The following is a 24,837-nucleotide window of genomic DNA, read 5'->3' on the forward strand; positions in this document are numbered from 1 at the left end:
GAAGTTTAATCTATATTGGTCTTCCTCTTTCAAAATATAGAAGCTTTGAATGCTTTTACTTTGTTTTCCCTCATAGAATCTTCCACGTTACTGCTGTTAAATATACAAATGTATTATTTTTAAACCTTGGACATTGATACTTCTTAAAAACTGATACTTTTCATAGACGACACTGACATATTTCTCAATTGATTTATTCACTATTGCTCATTATATTCTACTTCCCTGAGTTCCATTTTATTTTCTGGGATATACGCCGTTTATTCTTTTGGTGAGTGATTAATAAGTTCCTTGCCTTTATTTTGGCTGAAAATATCTTTATTTTGCCCTCATTCTTAAACTGCCATTTGATTACTTATAGAATTATAGCTTGATAATTTTCCCTTAGCAGGTTGAAGGTTAATCTATCATCTAACACATTATGTCTGATGAGATGTCTGCTGGACGTAAAAATTCCTGTCTAGGTGATCTGTTTCTCTCTGGTTTAACTTCATTGTTTAGTATAAATCTGTTGTGTTCAGACGCAGACTCGTTTTTACTGATCTGCTCCGATCTCTGATGTTTTCATCTAAGGAATCCATCTTTCTGATTAACCAGGATCTCTTTGGGTATTATGTCTTACTCATGCTCTCTAGTTTTTGATTCTGTAGCACATAATAGAGTATTAAAATTTTTCATTTTCTTTGTACATGCTTCTTACCCTTTCCACATTATCATCTTTACTGTGTTTGGTGCTACAGTTATTTCAACCCATTTTCTAGTTAAATACCTTCCTTTTCTCCTATTCAATTGTTCACAGAATTTTCTTTTTCAGTTTTAGAATTTTCATTTCTTTCTTTTTTTTTTTTTTAAAAGATTTTATTTATTTATTTAACAGAGATAGAGACAGCCAGCGAGAGAAGGAACACAAGCAGGGGGAGTGGGAGAGGAAGAAGCAGGCTCATAGCGGAGGAGCCCGATGGGCTCGATCCCATAATGCCGGGATCATGCACTGAGCCGAAGGCAGACGCTTAACCGCTATGCCACCCAGGCGCCCCGAAGAATTTTCATTTCTTTCTAATTGCAGAGTCATTAGATGATATTGCTTCTTTCCATGTGATTTCTAGTCCTTACTTTATCTCTTCAAGTATTCTGAAGGTAATCATCTTTAAGACTCTTTCAGATTGTTCTGTTATTTCTGACTCTTTCCGTGTGAGATTTATGTCTCTGAGGCTGGTGATTCTTCCTCGTGGAGGTTTGCTTGTCCCTGTGATTGGTTTGTTTTGATCTGAAGGTGGCTTTCCATGCAAGTTCTAGGTCTCAGGATTGCAGAACATTTCTTTAGGGTAGTTTCATAGTTTTTTCTTTGTGGGTTTTCGTGGATCGATGTTTTTATGTTAGCATCTTGATTTAGTGATTTGCTGCTCCACTGATAACTTGAACTTGGATCCCATACTTGGATGTATTGCAGATTTGGGGTTCTTGTGTCTCATGGATTATATTTTCTCTCTACTGTACTCTCCCACCCTATGCCTCTAATCTGTGGTTGAAATCTTCATCTCTGGCAAATTGGGGTGGGGACTTCTAGTATTTGTTTCATGTGCAAACAGCCCTCACAACTCCAGTCTCCATGAAGAGACCCAATTATCTGGTCTTCATATGCCTATTTCTTGGCCTGGATTCAAGACCCTGCCATGAGGTCTGCCTCTGTCTGATCTAACATCTCCGTGAGCCATTCAGTTTCATCTCGAACTCTGAGTTTCCTCTTTGTTTCTAAGTTTGGTTGTGTATTAACCTTTTTTTTGGGGGGGGGAATATTTTGTTTAGTATTTCTATGTGATTCAAGTAGGACAAGAGTCACTTGTCTTCTCACCACATTGTATTGACCAGACATCTTGATCATACTCAAATTTGAACATGTGTTTTGTGTTTTCTTTTACAGCTAGTTATGTATCAAATCCCATTTGCAAGGGTTGTTTGTCTTGTTCAAAGGACAATGGGTGCAGCCGATGTCAACAGAAGTTGTTCTTCTTTCTTCGAAGAGAAGGCATGCGCCAGTATGGAGAGTGCCTGCATTCCTGTCCATCCGGATACTATGGACACCGAGCCCCAGATATGAACAGATGTGCAAGTGAGCAGTTGATTTTTGTCTCCTATTTACTACTTATGCAACCCAGGGGAGCTAAGTTTAAAATTTTGAGTTAGAAGGTTTAATATGCTACAGAGATAGTCTAAGTTTAAACTTGAGTGGGTATGATAAGAACACTCTGATCTTTTGTCTGGAAGTATATTGCACACACACCTTTTTTTAAGAGTATTTAAGTATTTTTTGCATATCAAGCATCTCAAACACAAGCTTGTTAGCAGATCTTTGTAAGCATGCTTAGCACTCGCCCCCAAAAATCCCCAGGAATTTAATATATTGGGAACATTCTCTCCACTTCACTACAGTGTCTATGGCCTCTTTTGCCCCACCCCTTTTTTTTGAATTTGTAATCCCTTGTTTAGTCTAATCTATAATTTAATACATTTAGGATTCTGTAAAGCACCATTACTGAGAAAAGATGTAACTAAAATATTTAGTTCACCTTAGAGTAGTCTGAGTTCTAAGTTTAACTACTACAAAAAAGTTATTAAGGAATGGCATTCTGTACATAGGCATGCGGGAATGATTTTTATCTTTTAATCCAAAAATCACTTATAGAATGATTCTCAACTTCAAGGTAAACAGTAGAAATTGGGGTTGAAAAAAAAGTGAGATGAGATGCCACAGTAACATCCCTTTCTTTAATGATCTTAAATGTTAGGGCATAGAGGGAATAAGGAAAAAAAATAACACGGAGTGAAATGACAAATGGGTAAGAAGTTTAACCTTAATTCAGTGCACTAAGCTATGTCAGCAGGCAAGCAGTATGTTATGGGAGTAAGTTAATTATCTCCCATTACTACTTGTGTACATGGTTATGAAATCAGCCAAGGTCTTTAGGTAAGAGGAGAGTTTGAATGGAATCACCCAAGGACAATATTATTTTGGAAGGAGGCAGAACTAATAGATTCTAGAAAGAAGGAACCACATGTCTAAAAATAATGTGCTTGTGAACAGCAAGTCTCATCTGGGGTGCTATTGGTATTTTGACAAGGCAATTTAATCTATGTTGCTGAACACTTAGGATCCTCAGACCCTGCCTATGAAATGTGCTTTGTGCCCACAAGTCATCGAGACAAGTAAAAATGTCCCCCAACATTTTCGAACACCTAGTGAAGTACTATATCTGGATGAGAACCCTTGAGCGGCGTGTGCTTAGTAGCAGGTGTGGTTGGAACTGAGAACCACAAAGGTCCTGAGCACTAGGCCGAGGAGTCTGGGTGTTACCTGCAGGTTTTGAGCAGCGGAGGACCCAGAAGGTTGCTTTGTTCAGGATGATTGTAGTGGGAGTGGGGAGATGAACTGGAGAAGGATAGAAAGTAAAGAAAGCCTCCTGTAATAACTGCAGGTTAGAAATCATATTCTGATGAAGGTTTGTAGGTAATGAAATCCAGAGCTTTCAAAAATAGAATCAATGGGACTTAGTAACTAATTTCAGAGAGTGAAAAGAAAGAATCAAGTTTGATCTTAAGGTTTCAAGGTGAATAGTTTTGCCGTTAGCAGAGATAGAAATAGATAGGCTCAGAGGAAATTCGGATCTACTTCTATTTCATGGAATTGTTTGGATTAATAATTACAGAGACAGAACTCCCAACATGTATCAACAGGCTGGCTAATTTTTGCAAATATGTACCTTGTCCTTAAGTTGTGTGGTTTGGGGGCTATTTGGCGAATTGTCTCCCATAATTTTTTAACTTTCATGGAAAGATAGGTCTACCTTGAAATGGATTTCTATTCAGATTGCATTAGACCACCTGGTGGTGGGGGGTGGGGTCACGGGATTTGAGTCTGTGAATATTTGGTGCATTTTTCATTCCACATCATCAGGGCACAAGGAAAACGAAGTTGGAGTGTAGATGTTTCGGGCAGTTATTCCAAGTTCTCAGCCTCGCGTTACACATCCTGTGTATGGGCAGTAGGCTGACTATATCATATTTACTCAACCGTCGGACATCGACGAATCAAAAGGGCAGCTATTAATAACTACGCAGGGACGCTGGTGTAAACCAGGACAGTCCCAGGCAAACTGGTATGGAGAGCCACCTCAGCAATACTGCATAGCATTTCAACAGGGTCGTCTTTGGAGATACGTCCAGGCCAGGCTTAACAGGCACATTTTGGCTAAGTTTACCCCTTTTCTCTGAAAGGAGAGCAGTGACTGTAAATCAGCCTAGAAAGTGAATTTGCATGAGAGAACGGGTTTGCTCTGGTTATACTTATTGTAAGTGAACACAATCGGTGTTGCAGTTGACTGAGCTAGAGGATATCCTTACTTATCTGGTGCAAGTGGGAAGGGCTTATTAATAAGGTTCCTGTGAATCAAAGTGAAAGTGAAAAATTATTTCTTAATTCTCAGTATGTGACTTTGGATGGCCATGGTTCTTTGATACTAATTATCTCCCCCCCCAATACTTTGCATATATTCCATCGTTTATATTCTATTCAGAGGTGAGGAGGCAGAGTTCAGTTGGAAAAGCTGTCACAGACTTGGAGATGGAAGTTCTACCCACTGTAAGACATTATTGCTCTATTGTAGAGAAGAGTAGCTTTAGAAAAATTCCCAGAAACGAAATTGCTCATCTCTTTTCTAATCACTAGAGTAATATTTCAGTTGCAAAACAACAGCCTTCTTTTGAAGGAAGGCTTGCTCTGTAAAGTGTTGGCTAGGGTTGGCTTCTTGGTGCATACAGTGTGGAGCTTATAAAATCAGACATGCTTGTGAAAACCAATTCACTAACCATTCGAAGCGTATTTTGAAAAATAAATGCATACACTAATGGACACTAAGAGCTGCTGTAGTCTCTGATTCTGTTAGGTGATATTTCTCTCACACTTTTTTCCTCATTGATTGATAAACTCATTTACATGAAAAAGCTTTATACCTTTGTTATGATTGTTGTTATAAATATTCCTTGTAGAGAGCTTAGAAAGCACATAGACCTTAAAAGGCAAAAGCCAAAATAAGAAAATCACTCAAAGATAACAAAAGTTAACATTTTGGCTTCTATTCTCAACCATTTGTTTCTATAGGTGTTTATGTTTTTCTCCTCTTACAAATGTATTGTTCTGTTTTGTGACTTGTTTTAACTTATTGGATTATGAATATTTTGTTAATGTCAATAACTATAGCTTCATATATCCTACTGAGTGGATATATACTAATATATTACCTATTAAAATTTGTCTTTAGTTTTTCGCTAATATAAGCAGTTATATGAAGGATATCCTCATATAGTCTCTCTCACATACACACATGTAATTTTATACATTTGTCTGATTTATTTGCATAAGATAAGCTTCAAAAAGAATGCATTTTTCCAGCTTTTTTGAGATAAGATTGACATGTAACCATGTTACATATTTTACAGACTTTTGGTATATGTTGTCAAATGGCCTTCTACAAACGTTGTACCAGGTCATGCCTTAACTAATAGACCTTTTCCCTTGCATCCACTAACAATGGATGCTATTGACAAAAAGTACAAAAATGAGTTTTTTGTTTATATGCTTTTCTTTGATGGGCTCATTTATTTTTCACATGAATATTTGCATCGTATGGTATTTACCAGAATCTCTGGCTCCCCCCCCCAATTTGCACAACTGTCTCACTCTTACTGATTAAAAAAAACAACTTTAAACGAAATATCACAAGAATTCTATGTTCAGGATGATAAATGGAGCGTTCAGTGAATTATCACTAGGTGGACACACGTCTGCAATCACTAATACAGGTCAAGAGGAATGCTAGCACCCCAAGAGCCCTCATGGTGCCCCTTCCCAGTCACTCCCCTCTCTCCTCCTCCAACAAAACTACCACCTTGACCTGTCACCAAAACACAAATAAATGATTACTCATGACACTGCCCATACCAATTACATATTGGAAATAACCCAAATGTCCAAACAATAGAATATTGGAAAAAGCACAGTATATTTATAAAGGACATATATAAAAGTGGAAATGAACTACCACAGCATACAACAACACAGGCAAATCTCACAATGTAATGTGGAATGAAGGCAGCCGTAAAAAAATTATATACATTTACATACATCGTGAAAAGAGTTAAAACTACTCTGTGGTACTAAAAGTCAGGATTGTAGTTCTTATATACATTTACTGAGCACCTACTATGTGCTGGCTTTTGTGGATACCTGGAGATACAATAATGAGTCATAATTAGTTTCTGCCCTTGAGTTGCTTATGGTATAGAGCAATGATTCCCTACCAGGCATGATTTCTCCCTTAGGGGACATTTGGTAATGTTTGCAGAATTTTTGGTTATTAGAGCTGGACGGGTGCTACTGGTATCCAGTCGATAGAGGCTATAGAAACTGCTAAACATTGTACAGTGCACAGGACAGTCCCCTGACACAAAGAACTGTCTGGCCCAAAATGTCAGTAATGTTGAGGTCGAGAAACCCTGCTCTAGCGAAACGGACAGACAAGTAATGAACCCAGTGTAGTGTGTGATAAAGGGTGCTAATTCACTTCTGTGCCAGTTACTCTGTTAGATATACATTTTCTCAGTTTTCCAAGAAGTGTGCAAAGTAGGTTGTGGTATTTTTATTTTATAAAGTTAACTGAGTAAAATACGCTTTCTAAAGGATTTCAGCAATGAGGGAGATGACATTTATGAAGACCATGGACGTTTTCAGAATTATTAGGATTAAGCATTATAGGTAGAAAAAGAAAAGCCCCACGCGAGGGTGTACAGACCCCAAAACAATCTTCGGTTGGTAGGTACAATGCCAGGTGGAGAGTCCCGTTGCACCGCGGAATCGGAAGTGCTGTGGGGCGGGGGGGAAGTGGGGTTTGCTGGAGCACAGCAGGCAGGTGAAACAGCTTCCTGAAGCCCCAAGTCATCCAGGAAGGATTTCAAGTGAGGGACTGATAAAGTCCGGAACTAGGTTTCTTTTGGCAGCATGAAAGAGGAGGGGTTTTTTTTTGTTTGTTTTTAGATTTTATTTATTTATTTGACACACAGAGAGAGGAGGACAGTGAGGGAACACAAGTAGGGGGAGCAGTAGAGGGTGAAGCCGGCTTCTGCTTAGGGGGGAGCCTGATACGGGGCTTGATCCCATGATCCTGGGATCATGACCTGAGCCAAAGGCAGACGCTTAATGACTGAGCCACCCAGGCGCCATGAAAGAGGAGTTAAAGAGAAGTCAGCAATGAAGGTGGCAAGAGGGATCCAGATTTAAAAAAAAAAAAAAATGAGAAAAGCTCTTTCCTCATCAGACCCTCCCAGGCTGATCTGTCTAAAATGTTAACTTTCCTTATCCCAACATTTCCTTTCTTCTTCTTTCTCCCACCTTCCTTTCCACCTCCTCTGACTCCCTTCTTCCCTCCCTCCTTTCCTTAGCACTATGGGTAACTAACATACTGTTTATTTTGCTTATCTGGTTTATTCACCTCTCCCGCTAGAGTGTAAGCTCTAAGAGGAAAGGGATTTGGGCCTGTTGTCTTCGGCCCATGCTATGCAGAATAGTGTCTGACACGCAGTGGGGCTCAACAAATGTTTGTTGAAGGAATAAATGAATGAAGATAGTCATAGCAGAAACAGGGAAATGGAGAGAGAGATTGAGGAAGAATCAATAGGACTTGATGATTTGGTGTTGGCTAAAGGTTAAGGGAGAAATTGAGATTACTCTTACGATTTTGGCTTGGGAGCTGGGCAGTGAAATTTGTCCAGGTACAGACTATGGGAGGAGCAGCATATATGCTAGCGAGGAAGGACATTATGGTGGAGAATGGTTGATTTGGGACGTGTTGAGCTCAAGGTGGTATGAGATGTCCTAGGGAAGGTACCCAATGAGCAGTTAGATTAAGTGTTCAGAACTCTCAAGGGAGGTCTAATCTCAATCGTTGGCAGGAAGAAGAGGATATTAACTGAGGGGGGGAGGGAATGCTGAGGATTAACACCTGAATGAATTTTTATGACATTTAACAGCAAGCAAAGGACAGACTTAAAGAGTCACCAGGAAGGTAGAAAATCAGAGACTGATGTCCGAGAAGAAAGAAGTAGGAAGGCTTGAGAAGTAGCAAGTGGTCAGTGCCAGAGTTGAACTGTGTAGACAATAGAACTGTTGACCTCAGTGGGAGTAGTTCACTGTTTCTGTTGGAGCACTGTCCTGATTGCTGTGGTTTGAGGGAGCACGTGGAGTCCTAGGCAAGCAGCCACCACGATTGTAGATAGTTCTCTTCTTTTCCTTCATTGTTACACTGGTTGAAAAGTATCTAATGATAGCAAGAAGGCTCTTGGATTAGGAGATCAGTGTGTGCGTGTGTGCGTGTGTGTGTGCGCGCGCGCGTGCGTATAAGATGGAAGGAGGCTTAACTGGGAAAGAGCGGATGAGGTGGAGTAAGAGAGGGACAACTGAGGAAACAAGATCACTGAAGAGACAGAAAGAAGGACATAGGATCCAAAATTTAAATGGGAAAGCTAGCCTTGAACAGAACGCTTGTTGAATCAGCCTCCTGTAAAGTATCACCTAGCTCCCATCGGTCAAGGTTTCATTTTATTCATTTACCAGGAGGAGGGTCAGAAATATGCTGAAGTGACAGAAAAAGAACCAGTTCATTTTTTATGTATAAGAAAATAAGACATATACTTTTGTTGCCAGAGGCAGCGTATTTTCAAAAATCATTTGTAAACAAAAAATTATAGAAGTGAGTTCAGAATCCAGAGAATTTGCTCCTTTTGTTTTTAGCTCTTTCTGCTGTGTTTTATGACTCTGCCTTGTTTGGCACTTTGTTAAAATGTGTTTTAGGCTAAGAGAATGTTGACATGCTTTTGAAATGACATAGGTTTAAAAACTAGTAATTTTGAACACATGAGAAAACTCACAGTTAAATATAACCATCCCTTAATTTGTGAACTCCAAGACCAGTGTTTAGGTGTTTTTAAAGAATTACTACATGTCAACTTTGAGTACTTTTAGAAACACCTGCCATTCCTGAATCATGAAGTTTAATGATGCATTTGGAAAAAGGTCTAGGTATTTGAAATTAACAGAAATGTTTAAAATGGTTTTAATCAAATCTCAACGACTGTGAACTACGAGAGGGAGGTATAGAATTACTCTGAGAACCATAAAGTCTATATGATGTGTGTTTAAAGATCTGTAAAGATGCAGACCTCTAACAGATATGTTGCTATGATATCAGTATTTGTGGGATTATATGAGAAGCAAACAATTAGGAATATCTTTATTTAGAAGATGCTAATGGACGGACTGAAGTCCCCATTGGGTTGCACGTGAAGCTCCCATAGAATCAGACAAGGGTATTTTGTAATCACTGTTACCCAAAGTTTTGCTAAAGCACAATAGATAAATGGGGGTAGGTGTATTACAGAATCATGACAGGGGTCAGAGAAGAGACAGGTTAGTAGGTAGGCAAAAGCAGTAATTGAAAGATTATGGAAATCGTGCAACTCAGCTTTATTTTCTCCTGCCTTCACCATCCAGCCTGAATGGCTAGAGAGTGAAGTGTTAGGGGCATTTGGTGTTTAACGCCTCTGAAAATGCTGAGTGCTACCCCCTATGCCCTGAGCCTCTGATTTGGTAGATCTGAGATGGTGCCCCAAGAACTTAACATTTTCAACAAGCGCCAGGTGATGCTGAGCTGGCCGGGTCAGTAACTCCACCCTGAGAATTCCTACAGTGTAATAATTATGTTTCTCCACGTGTCACTGATTATGGACCAGGACACACTGTGTTTAGTAGAAGGCAAGTTTTAGTACCACCTAAGCATAGGAGGTTATTTTGAGGAAGTATGTGCCCTTTTCCCCACACCCCTCATTATTCATCAGATAATCAGTAATCCTGTATCTGTGTGCTCTGCTGAGCTGATCACAATAGAATAGAATACACTGGCTTTCAGCCACGCTTCCCATAATCCCGAATCCCCCCTCCTCTAGCTCTCATGTTTGCCTTCCCCACTTTCTCATGACTTGTTCTTCCTTCTTTTCTGAGATTGCCATTATTTTCTGTATTCTGGCACATTTAGTATTCTAATTTATAATTGTGTCTGGTATCTTAGAGTCTCATTCTCTTGTTTTGACTTTGTTGATAAAGATTGACTGAAATATGGCTTCCACATGAATTGAAGCTTTGTAAACCATTATTTGGGGCCATGTGTTGGCAGGAAGAGCAGGGGAGTGTTTATGGGCAGGAGAAGAGGGATCATGGTGACTACTCAGACCAAGAGGGTCCTTCTGCTGGCTTTGTCCACAGCTGGCTCCTGGGCTAGACAACCGTCAGGTGTCCCGACTTACTCTGATGATGGGTGAAGCTCATATTCTCTGAGTACCGGTGTCCTCACCTGTAAAAAGTAAGGGCGGCTGTGAGGTCATTGCTCTAATATTCTGTGATTCTACAACTGTCTCCAGAAATGACTGTTTTTTTACCATTCCAGACTAGCTCCTCTCTTCAAATTCCTGGTGGGAATGGCTATTCTAATGCCTTCTCAACAACCCTGTGATGTAGGTAAATGTTCACATCTTATCATTGGAAAGACAAGCTCAGGGAGCCTCAGAAACCTACCCAAGGACACTTATATGAAGCAGAGCTAAGAGTGAGATCTAGGATTCTCTCTGACTCTAGCACCTGTGTTTCTTTTTGTTTTTGTTTTGCTTTATTTTAACCCATTTTTATTGATATATAATTGACATATACCACTGTGTATGTTTAAGGTGTACAGCATAATTTTACTTATATATTTTATGAAATGATTAACACAATATGTTTAGTTATGTCCATCATCTCATTTAAATACAAAGAATAAAAGAAATGAGATGTGATGACATTGTTGGCATTACTCTCTTAACACCTTTCAAATATACCAAGAAGCAGTATTGGTTACAGTCATGTTGTACCTTACTTCCCTAGTACTTATCTTACAACTGGAGGTTTGTACCTTTTGACCACCTTCATTCAATTCACCCCTCACCCTACCTTCAGCCCCTGGTAACCACAAATCTGATCTTTTTTTTTTCCTGAGTGTTTTCTTTTCTCTTTTCTCTTTTTTTAGATTCCACATATAAGTGAGATCATGCAATATTTGCCTTTCCCTGTCTGATTTATTTCACTTAGCTATGTTTCTTTAACCATACCATGCTGCTTCTCTTAGAGAAAATAAAATAACAAAACACATTATTTGTTAAACTTCAGAATCTCTTTTTTTTGAGCAGGGTAGGGGGTAGACCCTCACTGTTACTTGGCACCCTTTGAAAGGGCGTTCTCTTAAGCTGGCTTCTTTCCCAAAGAGGGACCTTGCCCTTGTTGTCTCAGGTATCTGGATGCTCGGAGGACATGGGGAGTTTGGAGGAAACTTCACCCTGGCCAGGGTACAGGTACCCATGACGATGAGGCTAGGGAAGTAGAAGAATAGATCTGGCCAGAGGATCTTGGGCTCTAAAATCAAGGTTTTAAGCTGATCCTGGAAGTAAAGGGAAGCCACCGAGGATTTTAAAGCAGGGAAATGACATGACTAATGTGAGCCTTTGGAAGATTACAGCGATCCTCCTGTGGCTGTAACTGAGCCATCTTAGTTCTGACCTGTCACCCCGGCTTGGCTAAGCCATCAAGGGTTTAGGAAGTAGGCCACATCAGAGATGCCACCAACAACTACGGTAATGCTTATTCCCCGCGCACTGGGGATGTTACATACGCTGGTCTGGGACAGTGATGCCATAATGCTTTGTTGTGGGCAACCTGCTTTAATTGTATTACATAACCCTCTAGAGGAAACTAATGGGCCACACTTTCTCCTTATTCTAGATGCTCAATTATATCAAATAGATATTCTCAGAGCTAGACTGTTTTCTTCTCTGTGGCAAACATGGCTTTGCAATTTTCAATACTCATAAAAGAAGATTTTTTAATTTTTACTTGGATCCTAATGGTTGGAAAGTAAAAAGCCTGCTCTGCTATTTAATAAAGGAAGTTTTATTTCTCGAGCTTACATTTAATTTTCTTTTGGGCTTGGGAGTTCTTTCGAATGAGCCTCTTATTTCAGTTTCTACTCAAGTTTGACAGTATCATTCTGTCTTAAAGGCAGATGCGACCTTGTGCTCTGTTTTCCTTTGTGCAAATAAGGCTTCTATTTTGCACTTTAGTGTTTAAAGTGGATGCACATCCATCCTTCATTTGCTCCTGGTAATCCTAGGACTATAATGGGGACTGTTATCCCCATTTACAGAGCAGGTAACAAGTTCGGAGAAGTCCACTGACAAGCCTAAGGGTTTGCTGCCACTGCATAGCATGGCTGAAACTGTCTACTTTCATCGTCAGACTGGGTGTGCAGACACAACAAAGCCACCTTCACAAACAGAGTCGGCAGGTATGTCAGACCATAGGGCTAGGCACAAATATTATGCAGGTTTTAGCCAAAATGCATTGTTTGGTAAAATTATTCTCTCTTCTTTTTCTCCAACCAACCCTTCACTGACAAGTCAATGCCATATGTAATCAAGAAACTAAAAGCTTATTAAAACAGTATGGAATTTTGACCTGTTGACAACTCACAAGGAGTCCTTTCCTGATTATCAGTATAGTATGAGAAACCTGGAACTAGAAATGTTCCCACGTTGAGATAACTCAATCCCAGTGTCCTCTTATTCATTTTGTATTTGTCTTATGTACACAGCCAGATGATGCACAGAAGACATCACTATGCCTAAAAGCTACCATTTGGGGTTTTAAAAATAAAACTTGTTTCTTTTTTCCTTTTTCCTTCAGTATGCCCCAGGGCTTTCAATCATTCCATAGCCTAGGGGTCAGCAAACTATGACCCATGGGCAAAATCTGGCTTGCCACCTTTTTTGTGGGGCCCTTGTAAGAATAGCTGTTAGATTTTAAGTGGTTGGGGGAAATATCAAAAGAGGAACAATATTTTGTAGTACACAAAAATGAAAATTCAAATTTCAGTGTTCATAAATAAAGTTTTATTGGAAAGCAGCCAGCTTAATCATCTACATACTATCTATGTACAACAGAGTTGAGTAGTTTAGACAGAGATTAATGGCCCACAAAACCTAAAATATTTACTACCTGGCCCTTCAGAGGAAAAGTTTGCCAATATTGGAGTATGAAGGGATTGAGAGATTGTTCTTGTTTTCCTTGCACGAGGGTTGAATGGCACGTATACTCTCCTGTTCTGTTGGGTGGAGAGAGATGCATTTTCCAACATTTGGAGAAATTCAACGAAGACTCAGGTCTGAAGTTTATTAAACTACTCTGGTTCTACCTTAATATGAGAAGTTGACGAGTTACCAAAACAGAAGTACAAAACCGAGATGAGAGATCTGCTACTTGGTAGGAAAATAAAATTAGATGAGAGACATTAATTTGCTTTATGAGTTTTAAAAACTTTGTTATCACATTCCTTCCCTATGTTGAGGTAATCGTCCTCCCCTCTCATCTGCTTTAAGTGGTTAAAAAAGTCCCTTGAAGCACCTAGTTTTGTATTCAAGGCAAATGTGTCCAAGTTTTAATTTCAGTTATTTTGAGAATGACTTCAAATATGCATCACTTGAATATACGAGAAATGGAGCCAACATTTTTATAGTTCCTCATTGTTTGACTGCATGATTTTACACAAACCTCAGTGTTTCTTCAGATTTTTTTGTGTGGGTGGGCCAGATATAGTTGGGTTTGTTTTTTTGGTTTTTTTTTTTTTTTGGCAAGATAAAATTCTTAAACATTCAAATATTACAGTGCATCTACTAACATATTTCACAAATTTGAGTTTTGGGTATTTTTTCTTTTTTAATGAACCGTTATAACGCTGTAAAATGAGTCAGGAGAAAAAAGTTACTTTTGGTAGATGTATCCTCCAAAGTTGAAATAAAGGTCCCTTTGGCATATGAGATAGAACTCTTATAGCGACCTGAAAAACAATATATAAATTTCTGGCTGGATTCTGTTCATCCTACCTAATTGCAACTTGATTAAAATTACAACCAAGGCCAGAATTTTACTACCCTTCTGGTCACAACCATAATGGCTACGATAGACCACCTTTAGCACACGTCAAAAATTGAACCTCTTCGTTTTACTTAAAAAGGGGCACTGCACTTTTCAAGCAATGTCTGTTGAATATTCTGTGATAACACAGTATAACGATAATTGGATGGGCTTGTTTAGCTTTAGGGAGTGATGAAATTTTTACGTGGTACTTTTCACCTGTTCTTTTTTTCTCATCTTAAATTTGGTACTCCGAACAATCATCTGATATGGTTAGGTCTAGTCTTTTCCCTCCTCTCTGTCAGTGAAGGGAGTAGGGCATAGAGAGGATGTAATTTCCTCTACCAAGGTCAAAATTACATTCGGATCTCTGTTTTCCTAAGTCCTGGTTCCCAGTGTTTGGAGTAGATGGCTTTCTATGTAGGTAACCGATGAATGATTGTACTCCATTTCTTTAGCCTCATGACCTAAGCAAGGGTAAAGCCATTATGCTGACTGCAGGTACTGGTGTTTGGAGAGTGTCTTTCGTTTGGATGGTGCACATATAGAAGATTTATTAAAATGATTACGTATACATATGCACTTACATATCCCCTGCACGTGGAGTACCCTAGTATCGTGGTTGTGCTTCCTCTCATCCACCATCTTGGACTGTCCTAGTTGGTAAATTTTTACACTCATGATAGCTCACATTCTTTGATCACCAATTACAACATAGATACCGTGCTGAAATCTTTGCCTTTGTCAAGCCTTCTGAATTCGCTCAACAACTCTGAGATAGGAACTGATGTTACCTCTTTTTATAGATGATAGTACTGAGGCAAAGAGTTTTGCCGACTTGCCTGCAGTCACATAATAGTAAATGAGCCAAGATTCTAACCTCAGATCTGCTAACCACTGTGTTATTTGAAAGGCCACTATATTCTCAACATAGTTCTTATTTCCTGCCTTTGGCTCCTCTTCTAAGTCTCCTATTCTGCACTTGACATAGTTGAATTTCACTTTGTGCTAATTCTCCTAACTAATAAGGGCAATCTTGACTTAACCCCATTCCAATGAGTTTTACACAGATTTCTACCCTGGGTCTTCTAACTTAGTAGTGCTGGTTTTCTGTGTCATCCACAAATAGTTCCATTGTAAGTATGAAACATTGAGTCCTGAAACCTCTGAATGTGTCCTTTATTTTTTTTAGGTTGAAACCTAATGAAGCTTCTAATGAACTGTGTGTAACTTAGACCATACTACGAAAAGTGTAATTTAAAATTTTAGGTCATAGTTTTCAACAGTCCCTAGTCTAATGGGATTATTGCAATAGTACATATTAGAAATGCGTGATTTTGGTAACATAAAGCTTAAAAACTTTAGTTAGGAATACATAAGCCATTGCAAGTTTTGAGAAGGAATGTTAAACAGCAGTATTTGAAGTTGTTAGAGAAGCCTAAAAATATTTAAACAATTAAAAAAACTCTCATATTAAGTTACACAGTTTAGTACTTCCCATGTGAAAAATTGCTAACAGTCTAATTTTGAACGTCTTTTGGAACAACCTGTCCCGTGAATTTCTGTTAAAATTTTAGCATACACTGAGCAGAGAAGCTCTAGGGTTTTCCGGGGACTGGCTTGATGCCCTTTGATACTTAAAACTCCAGTCCGAAGACTAAGTACCCCTAGTGGGTGTCAGCGTCTGTTACATTCTGAATGGAAATGCTGAATGGAGGTGCCCAATAAAGGGCAGTTGGACACTAAGCAGTCAGATTTTCATGGTGTGCTAAGACAGGTTGTACCCACCCAACAGCCCTGATTACGAAGAAATAATAGAAAAGGATGCATCTGTATGTGTCTGAGGTCTTCTCTACCTCACCGATTGCTTCCCTTTCTCCAATATTTAATTGCAGTATATAGAATTACATTTTCATAGTTTAACAAAGGCTGTTTTTTCTCTGCTTTTAATTTAAGGTTTTAATTCTTTTGTTTATATGGTTGGCCATTCTGAGATATTCAGTTAACGGATGGTTCTTGTCACCTAGATTTTGGTGGGAAGATAAAACTCACTCTTCTGGTGTGGCAAGCCCTGAGAGGGCTGGGGACACCAAAGGAAGAGGCGGGGACTGGGGAACTTGGGCTTCTCTTAGTTGTTCATCTCTTCCACCCAGTTTGTCAGTTGTACTGATTGATTGTAGGTCCCTTGCCCATGACCGTTACCTCTCTGTGTTGAGCCTCTTGGTGATTTTCCCTACCTCTACTCTCTTCCTTCCTTCAGGAAACTTAATTTCCTGAAAGTGTGCACTCCCCCGCTCACTGTGTACATATGAAAGAGTAATCACAGTACTATCTCATTGCCTGCTGTGTACCTTTGCTTTTAGTTGACCAAGATCCTGAAGTGCGGGAACCTTGCTTTTTCATCTGTGCCTCTTAGCTCCCCCAGCATGATGCTTGGCCTCCTGGCACTGACTTCTGTTGAGATCAGGGAACAAACCAGGTACCATCTTGGTCATGTTGCTCTCATGCACAAGAATCTATGAAGACCTCTCACTGCTAGTCAGACCAAGCCCTAAGCTTGAACCGAACTTCATTTTTATTAATTATTAAACACTTGAAATCATACAAAGTGCAAGTAATTTATAATTTAACTTCCTTTTTTTTGAAACGAAGTAAAATAATAAGTAAAATTCCCCACCTCCAGCAATCTATACCTAAGTAACTATCCCCCGATTCTAATCTCCAGCTCATTCAAGCCATTCCTCATTGGATCCATCACGTGCCACATGAATTTTCTCTGTCCTGTGATTATGAATGGAGTCGTCCTGGCCAAGGCTCTGCTCTTCCCACTGTCTCTCTCAAACCTGCCCAGCTGAGGTTCCAACTTCCACGGCATGTATTGCTTGCCACACTTTGGTACCTGTGTTCTCTATTATAATTGTTTTCAGGTGTTGGACTATTTGTTCTTCCAATAAGATTTGCAGTCCTTTCCAGCAACCATGGCTTTTCTTTCTATATTAGAGCTATTTACAGGGCATGTGTAAGCAATCTCATACTAAGCATTCAGATGAGTTTTTAAATATAAAAGAATTGAGTTTTTAAATGGCACTTATGTTCGTTCACTTGGCAAGCATGAAAACTCCACCATGTGTCCAGCACTGTGTTAGAAACAAAGAATTTACAGACTGAAAGAAAAAAAGTGTAATGGCGGAACAGAAATGGGTCTGTCTTCTCTGTCTCTAATGTACACAGCACATGCCCTTAATATCTGCTGTGCGACATTGCAGTGCTTTGTGAGTGCCCCACGGCCCCCTCCCTTTGGCTTTTGCACCTCCAAGACAGGGAATGGGTATTATAATTTTATGTTCTCAGGGTCTGGTCCAATACGTGGCACATGCTCCGTTTTTGGAGAATGCTTGGAATGAACTGTTGAACTGAATTACAGTATAATTTGAAAAATGTTATAATGGAGCCTGTATGGATATCGTGGAAGGACAGGAGAAGTGTACCTACCCTATTTTGTTTCTTGGCCAGGGTAAGCTCCCCTCGCCAAATGACAGCCCCATCAGATTGCATTTGGACACAGTTTCACTTGGACAGTAATTTTACTTAAACTGATACTGGCAGTGCTTGCTTGGATTACATTTTTGAGGAGGCACTGTAATTTAGAAGCATGTAAGTTGGCTAAACCAGGGTCTTATTTCTGAACAAGGCCTTAAATACAGGTTTTTATGGAGACCCATGTTTAGCAAACTTTGGTATTCCTGTTTTCTTAAGCCGTATAGAGTTTTCTAAAGTTCATCAGTCTATTGAATGATCCTATTGGTGTTTTAAAACTCATTTATTGATAAAATTAACATAAAAATTTCCCCAGACTGTTATTACAATGGCTATTTCTGGGAAGCAGGCCTGATGTACCATTCAGGTAAATAAGAGTCTGTCTGTATCTTCTGCACCTGTCCTGAATTTTTGTTTGTAATGAGCATGTTTCACTTTTCTATAAAGGAATTAATCAAGTTGATGTGAACCCCACTTACTTAAGGATAACAAGTTGAAGAAATTTCTGGGAGCGTGGGTACAGGCTGGAGGGGAAAGCCTAGAACTGAGGCCACACAAACGGTGGTTTTCTCCAAAGCAGAAGATTTAGTTCTAGGAGAAAAAGTAGCTGAACGGGACAGGGGTTGTGGACAGGGCTGGAGCTGGTGGAAAGGGTTTCTAAGAAGCATGTCAAAGAGCAGATTGTCGGGGTAGGTGGTTTATGCTGTTGCTTTGAAAAGCTTTCAGTTCGGAGGTGTTGGTGACTAGATAAATTGTGTCCATTTGGGTTGCTGTGTGTGGGCCGTCCGTGCTCTTTTCATGTTGTGGCGGAAATCACTGAGACCAGGAAGGGCAGCAGAGCTTTGGATGATGTTAGGGCTTGGTGCCAACCAAAGCTTTTGTTTAAATGTTTTGTTGAATAAGAAATATTCAGGGATTTTCCCTCTAATGACTTGAATGAAGGAAAAGCAGCCTTGAACATCGGAAACAAAGAATACTGGACAAGAGATGATCAAACAGTTGTGTATTTTGAAGGCTAAGGTAGGTTCAACATTATAAAGGGTATAATTTCATGCACATAATTCTGAAAAAATTGGGGATGGAATACTATTCCTTCATTTTTACCAGTTGGAATCAAAAGAATTTATTTCAGAACATTAATATAGTGTTATTTTCTGTAAATTTAAGCAGATCACAGTGTTTATTGAAAAAACTTCTGTTTTACTTTTAATACAAAAATGCATTACAATTATAAAAGACTCCTATTTAGAAATAGATAATTTTTAGTCTTTTTCAAAATTCCACCACCCCTTTCCCAAATTAACTTCTCTAAGCTCCTACCACACACACACACACACACACACACACACACACACACACACACACACACACGTGCATGTGCAGTTTTCTTGTCCCATACTCCATATATCCTGCAACTTGCCTTTTTCTCTTAATGATAGATCTTAGAGCTCATTCTCCGTCATTGCTCATAATTCATCTCATGCTTTTTCATGACGGAAGTAGTCTACAATTTGAATGTGTCAGATGTGTATTCTACTTAAATTTAAGGACAAATAATCAAGCTTTCTTTTAGCAGGATTTATGCCTGAAGAATCCTAAGGGACTTTACAGAGAATGATAGGTATTTCAGAAATTCCACATTCTATGAACTAGTGTTAGGGGCATGGAATGAAATGAGGAAAGGGAGCGACAAGTAACAGTCAAGATTAGCAGAGGACTCTGAAACATTATTTCCAAAAGCTTATTGCTATAACTTTTAGGCCAAAAAGCTTATTGGTGTAATCCGTGTTTTAAAGAAAACTCAGACTTTGTAGATAACAGCTAATTTATGAAGTGTACAGTCCTCTTAATATAAATGCTTTGTTCTCTTCACCCCTTAGTTCTGTTTTATCTTTGGAATGTTTATCATTTCTTGGAAAATAATTCAGCTTATAAGAAGGGCTGCTTGCTTTTTAAAAAAGCAAGAAAACCAACTATTTGTGGACATGATGGTCATGTATTTTGACCATGATTAAGAAGCTACCGACCAGCTTTAGACCACCATTTCATTAAAATATAGGATACAGCATTTAAGATCACAGATGCACATTTTATGGGGTGATAAACTATTCTTCTTTACCCACCATCCTCCCCAAAAGAGCAATAGTATAATTTAACTATGGACTTTCACCCACACATAGTTGGTTTTCCAGTTGTAAGTTTGGTAACATTTTACAAATTGAATTAGCTGCTTCATGGTGTCATTTAATGCATGAAGACCTGTTAGACCCCAAAGTGAAAAGTGAAAAGTTGCTGTTTTCTTTTTATAGGTCCAGAACCTTGTCATTATTAAAAAATTTAATCTGTCAACAAAATTTTTTTTTTCAGTCTTTAGATTCTACTTTTGGGGGGTGGGAATCAGAGGGGAAGAAGAACCATAAGAGACTATGGACTCCGGGGGAAAAACTGAGGGTTTCAGAGGGGAGGGGGGTGAAGGGATGGGTCAGCATAGGGATGGGCATTAAGGAGGGCACGTATTGCAATGAGCACTGGGTGTTATACACGAACAATGAATCCTGGAACACTACAACAAAAACCAATGATGTACTATTTGGTGACTAACACAACATAATAAAAAAATTCTTTTTGACTCTATTTTCTCAATATTCAAAATATCCAGTGATTTCGTGTTTTGGTTATATTTTCTATTCCATTATCTCTTTGCTTATAGGAACTGTCCATTTTAAAGCTTTTTCTCAATCATTAAAGGACCAAATACAGTAGGGGCATTCAGAGGCTTGTTAAGTGAATAGAAGTGATGCCGTGGAGTTTTTCTAGAGTTTATGTATTGTTAATTGCCATCAATTAAGTCTGTTATAAGTAATATGTCCTATAATCTGTTGAAAATCTGAGCTTTGAATTAATCCTCCAACCTTCCTTTCTTTCCTCTACTTGCAGAGTAGAGTATATTTATTTTCACCTGTGGAAGCCAATTATCTCTGGTCCAGATGCGACTGGTCTAACAGGGAATCTGACCTAGGATACTTAGCCTATAAATTCATTCTTCTTTTTATGGTTTGTTGTAATGTGTGTGGGTTAGTGGGAAAAAATACATGTTTCTAATCTGTTGTTTCTGTGTACAGACTGCCTATTCCAAGCCAGTCAATTTGCATATGCTATTACAAATCTTCACAACAGCCTCGTAAAGTCAGTGACGTCCCTGTTTTATACAGAAGGAAATAGACACTCTGAGGCCTGTCGTTGTCCAGTGCCACAGAGCTGCTAAGAGCAGAGCTAGGATTCGAACCCAGACCTAGCAGACCTAAAAAGCACTTCTTTTTCACAGACTGCAACTAGTGAAATTGTGGTGCATTATAGAGAAAAGATTACAGATTTAGAAGGCCATCAATTTGTGGGCCTCTCAGAACCAGCTCAGCCACTCTTGGCTGTGTGACTTTCTCTTAATCTCAGGTTCCTTATTGGTGAAATAGCAAATACTACTGCCCACCTTGTAGGATTATTGTAAAGACTAAATGGAAATGCATGTAAAGCCTTTGGCACATTGTAGGTTTTCAAACTAGTGACCTGCACTGCCCCTCCAAATTAAGACACCTTCTGCTGAAAGTAAATGCCAGCACTGACCAGCATTAAACAGAAGGTTAATTTACTGTCCTGAAACAGAAGATACTGATTAGAGTATTCCCATTGTTTTTCATTGTAGGTCTTTTGAAGAGCAGGACAAATTTCAACCCCAGCAGCAATACGATTTGTAGTGGGCGTGTTTTCTTTTTCTTTTTAATCCTTTGTTTTAATCTCATTTGGAGTTGCAAAATTTTCTGAAGGGTCTTATGCTGCCTAGGGCCCTAGGCTGGAACGCTGTCTTAGCCTATTGATGTGGTGAGCTGTTGGAAGAGGTAGGAGTGATTTAGAATGGGATGGCATTAGAAAAACAAATGAGTTGAGCACATATTTCTCTGACCACTAGAATTTTGATGGAGCTAACCGGTAAATTTGTGAGTGTTATTTGCAAAAAACAAGTACATTTCTTTGACTGAAATTTTCTTTTTCTCTTTAAAATTGTTTTTAGGATGCAGAATAGAAAACTGTGATTCTTGCTTTAGCAAAGACTTTTGTACCAAGTGCAAAGTAGGCTTTTATTTGCATAGAGGCCGCTGCTTTGATGAATGTCCAGATGGTTTTGCACCATTAGATGAAACCATGGAATGTGTGGGTGAGTAGTTTTTCATGTAACTTTCAAACTTTTATTTTAACACCTGTTTCTTGAAAAATAATGCATGCTGGATATATTCAACTTAAAAACAAATTGGTTCTCTTGTTGTTAATTAGAACTCAAAATTATTTTAGTTCTTTGCTGACTTGCTGAATTTTTTGGGCTTCAAGACATCGGTAGTCTCCTACTAAATCTTGCTACAAAATTTGCTAGTTGTATGTTGGCTAGTTCAACTATTTAAGCGCTGGTATGGTTTTATTGTCTGTAACACATACATTTCTTACCTTAAATTATTAACAACTGTTAGAGAAAAACATTTTGTTTAGAAGAAAAACAAAATTTTTAAGCAGTACCATGTGGTTAACTGTTATATCACTTTTGTTATGTAGCTTAATTATGGAGCTTCTTGTTTAGCCATTTTAAAAAATTGGAAAGAAACATTTTGTGCAAAATGGATTTTGTGGATGATTGCATGTTGCAAAAGTACATTAAAACAATGTGACTTTTACTAAATTTAGATATCTAGAATGCATAACTTAATATACACCTATATACTGTTCATAAATAATTAGGAATACACATTTTATAAATTTTATACTTTTGGAGTGTTTGAAAAACACTTTGGTATTTTTATACAAGTGATGAAAAGGTAGAGATCTATAGTGCCTACATTTTGATGAATGCCTAATGTAATGATTCTAATCTCCGGGTGTAATGGCATTGTCCGCACACCCACTTGCACCCCCGCCCCCAAATTTTGACATATTATACATCTGATATGATCTATAACAGAATTATGTATTATAAAGGAGACTTTCCATCCCTTAAAATGGAGACTTAAAAAAAATAAAAGAACTTCTTTTCTGCAGGAATACTGTTGGAAGAGTCTGTAATTATATATTTGAAGGTTTGCAGAGAACACATTTAAATGACAGGTTTTTGAAGAAATGTGTACTTATGTTCCTGTTTATGTGGGGGTTCATACATTCATACAGGTGACACCCTATTAAAGTCACTAGAAGAGGGGCGCCTGGGTGGCACAGCGGTTGAGCGTCTGCCTTCAGCTCAGGGCGTGATCCCGGCGTTATGGGATCGAGCCCCACATCAGGCTCTTCCGCTATGAGCCTGCTTCTTCCTCTCCCACTCCCTCTGCTTGTGTTCCCTCTCTCGCTGGCTGTCTCTCTCTCTCTGTCGAATGAATAAATAAAATCTTTTAAAAAAATAAAGTCACTAGAAGAGAATATTCAGAATGTTGAATTTGCTTTTGAGAGGCAAGACCCACACCCATTACAAATGTTAAGTGGAAACTCTTACAAAATCCTTAAATATAAAAAATTACAAATAGAGTCCTGTGTACTTCCCTGAATAAAAATCTTCAACAGCTTTGAAAAATCTCAGAGTAATCACGATGCCTACTGAGATCTGAGATGCTAAAATATTGTGTGGACTCCAGGCCCTGGGTCCTTATCTGCTAGTTCTGAGGGACATTTTAATGGTGAATTTGGTGAGAAGGTTTAACTTTGCATATTTTTATCCTTTTATTCTCTACCCCAGAGGTTTGGAGGATAGCTGACATTTCTACTTTAAGAATTTGCAAAAGAAGATGCTAAAAGCTTTACATATAAACAAACATTTTCAAATATCTGGCTGTACCGGATTATAGTAAGATAGAGCACCAATTTAGGGAGTAAGAAGTACATATAGTGGTTTCTAGACTCCTATTGAAAGAATTGAGATAACCAGAAAATGCAAAATAAACTCCTTGTCTTTTTCACTAAGTACTGACTTCCAAAATAAAACTAACATATTTGTGAATTACCACGGGGGCATTCAGAATTAACATGACAAATCTTGTCTTCTGTCATGGTTTGAAAAGAGGATCTTCTGTAGGTTTGAGCTATTCAGTCTTTTAAAGGCTATATATTTCAGCGTCTTTAGACTGGACCAGTAGCAGTCCTTCAAATAATGAACTAAGACAAATACAAAGTAATAGTTTTTAAATTACTTATGTGGTAGTTGCTTCTTGTCGATGAAAGTCACCCTGTATTTCAAAGAATTGAAGCATCCAAAAGGGGAATACAGGTCTTTGTGGGCTGTACAACTTAATTTATCTGCAGAGGGGGGATGTGGAGAAACACAGCTATATAAATTTGATGGCAGTGGAGCAAATGGATACCAAATTGTTATCTGTGTTTGTATTTTTTTTCTTTATTAGAAGGATGTGAAGTTGGTCATTGGAGTGAATGGGGAACTTGTAGCAGAAATAATCGCACATGTGGATTTAAATGGGGTCTGGAAACCAGAACACGGCAAATTGTTAAAAAGCCAGCAAAGGATACAATACCATGTCCAACTATCGCCGAATCCAGGAGATGTAAGATGGCCATGAGGCATTGTCCAGGAGGTGAGTTTCGAGAATTCCTGTCCTGTGTGGGCCTTGTGCTTTCTGACTTCTCCTCCTTCCCAACCCCCCGCCCCCCCCAGCCATAGAGCGTCCACAAAGGAAACCTAGTAATAACATCAGTGACAGGGGAAAATTTCACACTGTACTTACTTAGAGACAAATGCTTAAATTGTAAACAATATAAAGTATTTCATTTTTATGATACCTTGAAAATGATTTAGAAGAGTACCTGCCAAATGAGCTTTCTAAAATGAGATTTCTAGAGGAGTGTGAGTGTGTGTGTGTGTGTGTGTGTGTGTGTGTGTGTGTTCCTGCTGTACCATAAAAGCGGGTTCTTAGGAAATCAGGCCTTTGCAGATGTTGCTCTGAGGGGAGCAGCCAACTTTCAGCTGAGAAGAGTTTAGATTAGAAAGGTTTATGAAATCCGTAAAATCATCTGCTGTGTTACTAGTTGAAGATGACAACTTAAAATAAACTTGCCCAAACCCTGGAAGGAAGAAATGTTGTCTTAATGTTACCGCAATTCATCGGTTCCCTTTGTTTTGATAATAATTTGTAGAAAACAGCTACTGGTATGTGTGTGTTTAT

At 38.7% G+C, this 24,837-nt stretch overlaps 1 protein-coding gene across 1 annotated transcript in view; it reads left to right on the top strand.

Annotated features, from left to right (window-relative positions):
- The window catches only part of RSPO2 (R-spondin 2), a 147,833-nt gene that overhangs the window by 75,874 nt on the left and 47,122 nt on the right, over nucleotides 1-24,837 (top strand). The window contains exons 3-5 of the mRNA XM_045805794.2: nucleotides 1,922-2,110; nucleotides 21,702-21,845; nucleotides 24,061-24,249. Coding sequence (XP_045661750.1) covers nucleotides 1,922-2,110; nucleotides 21,702-21,845; nucleotides 24,061-24,249 — 522 coding nt within the window. The remainder of the gene's footprint in view (nucleotides 1-1,921; nucleotides 2,111-21,701; nucleotides 21,846-24,060; nucleotides 24,250-24,837) is intronic.

The sequence above is a fragment of the Ursus americanus genome, chromosome 9 (genome assembly GCF_024610735.1).
Source record: "Ursus americanus isolate L20-20 chromosome 9, mUrsAme1.1.p, whole genome shotgun sequence".
Lineage (NCBI taxonomy): Eukaryota > Metazoa > Chordata > Mammalia > Carnivora > Ursidae > Ursus > Ursus americanus.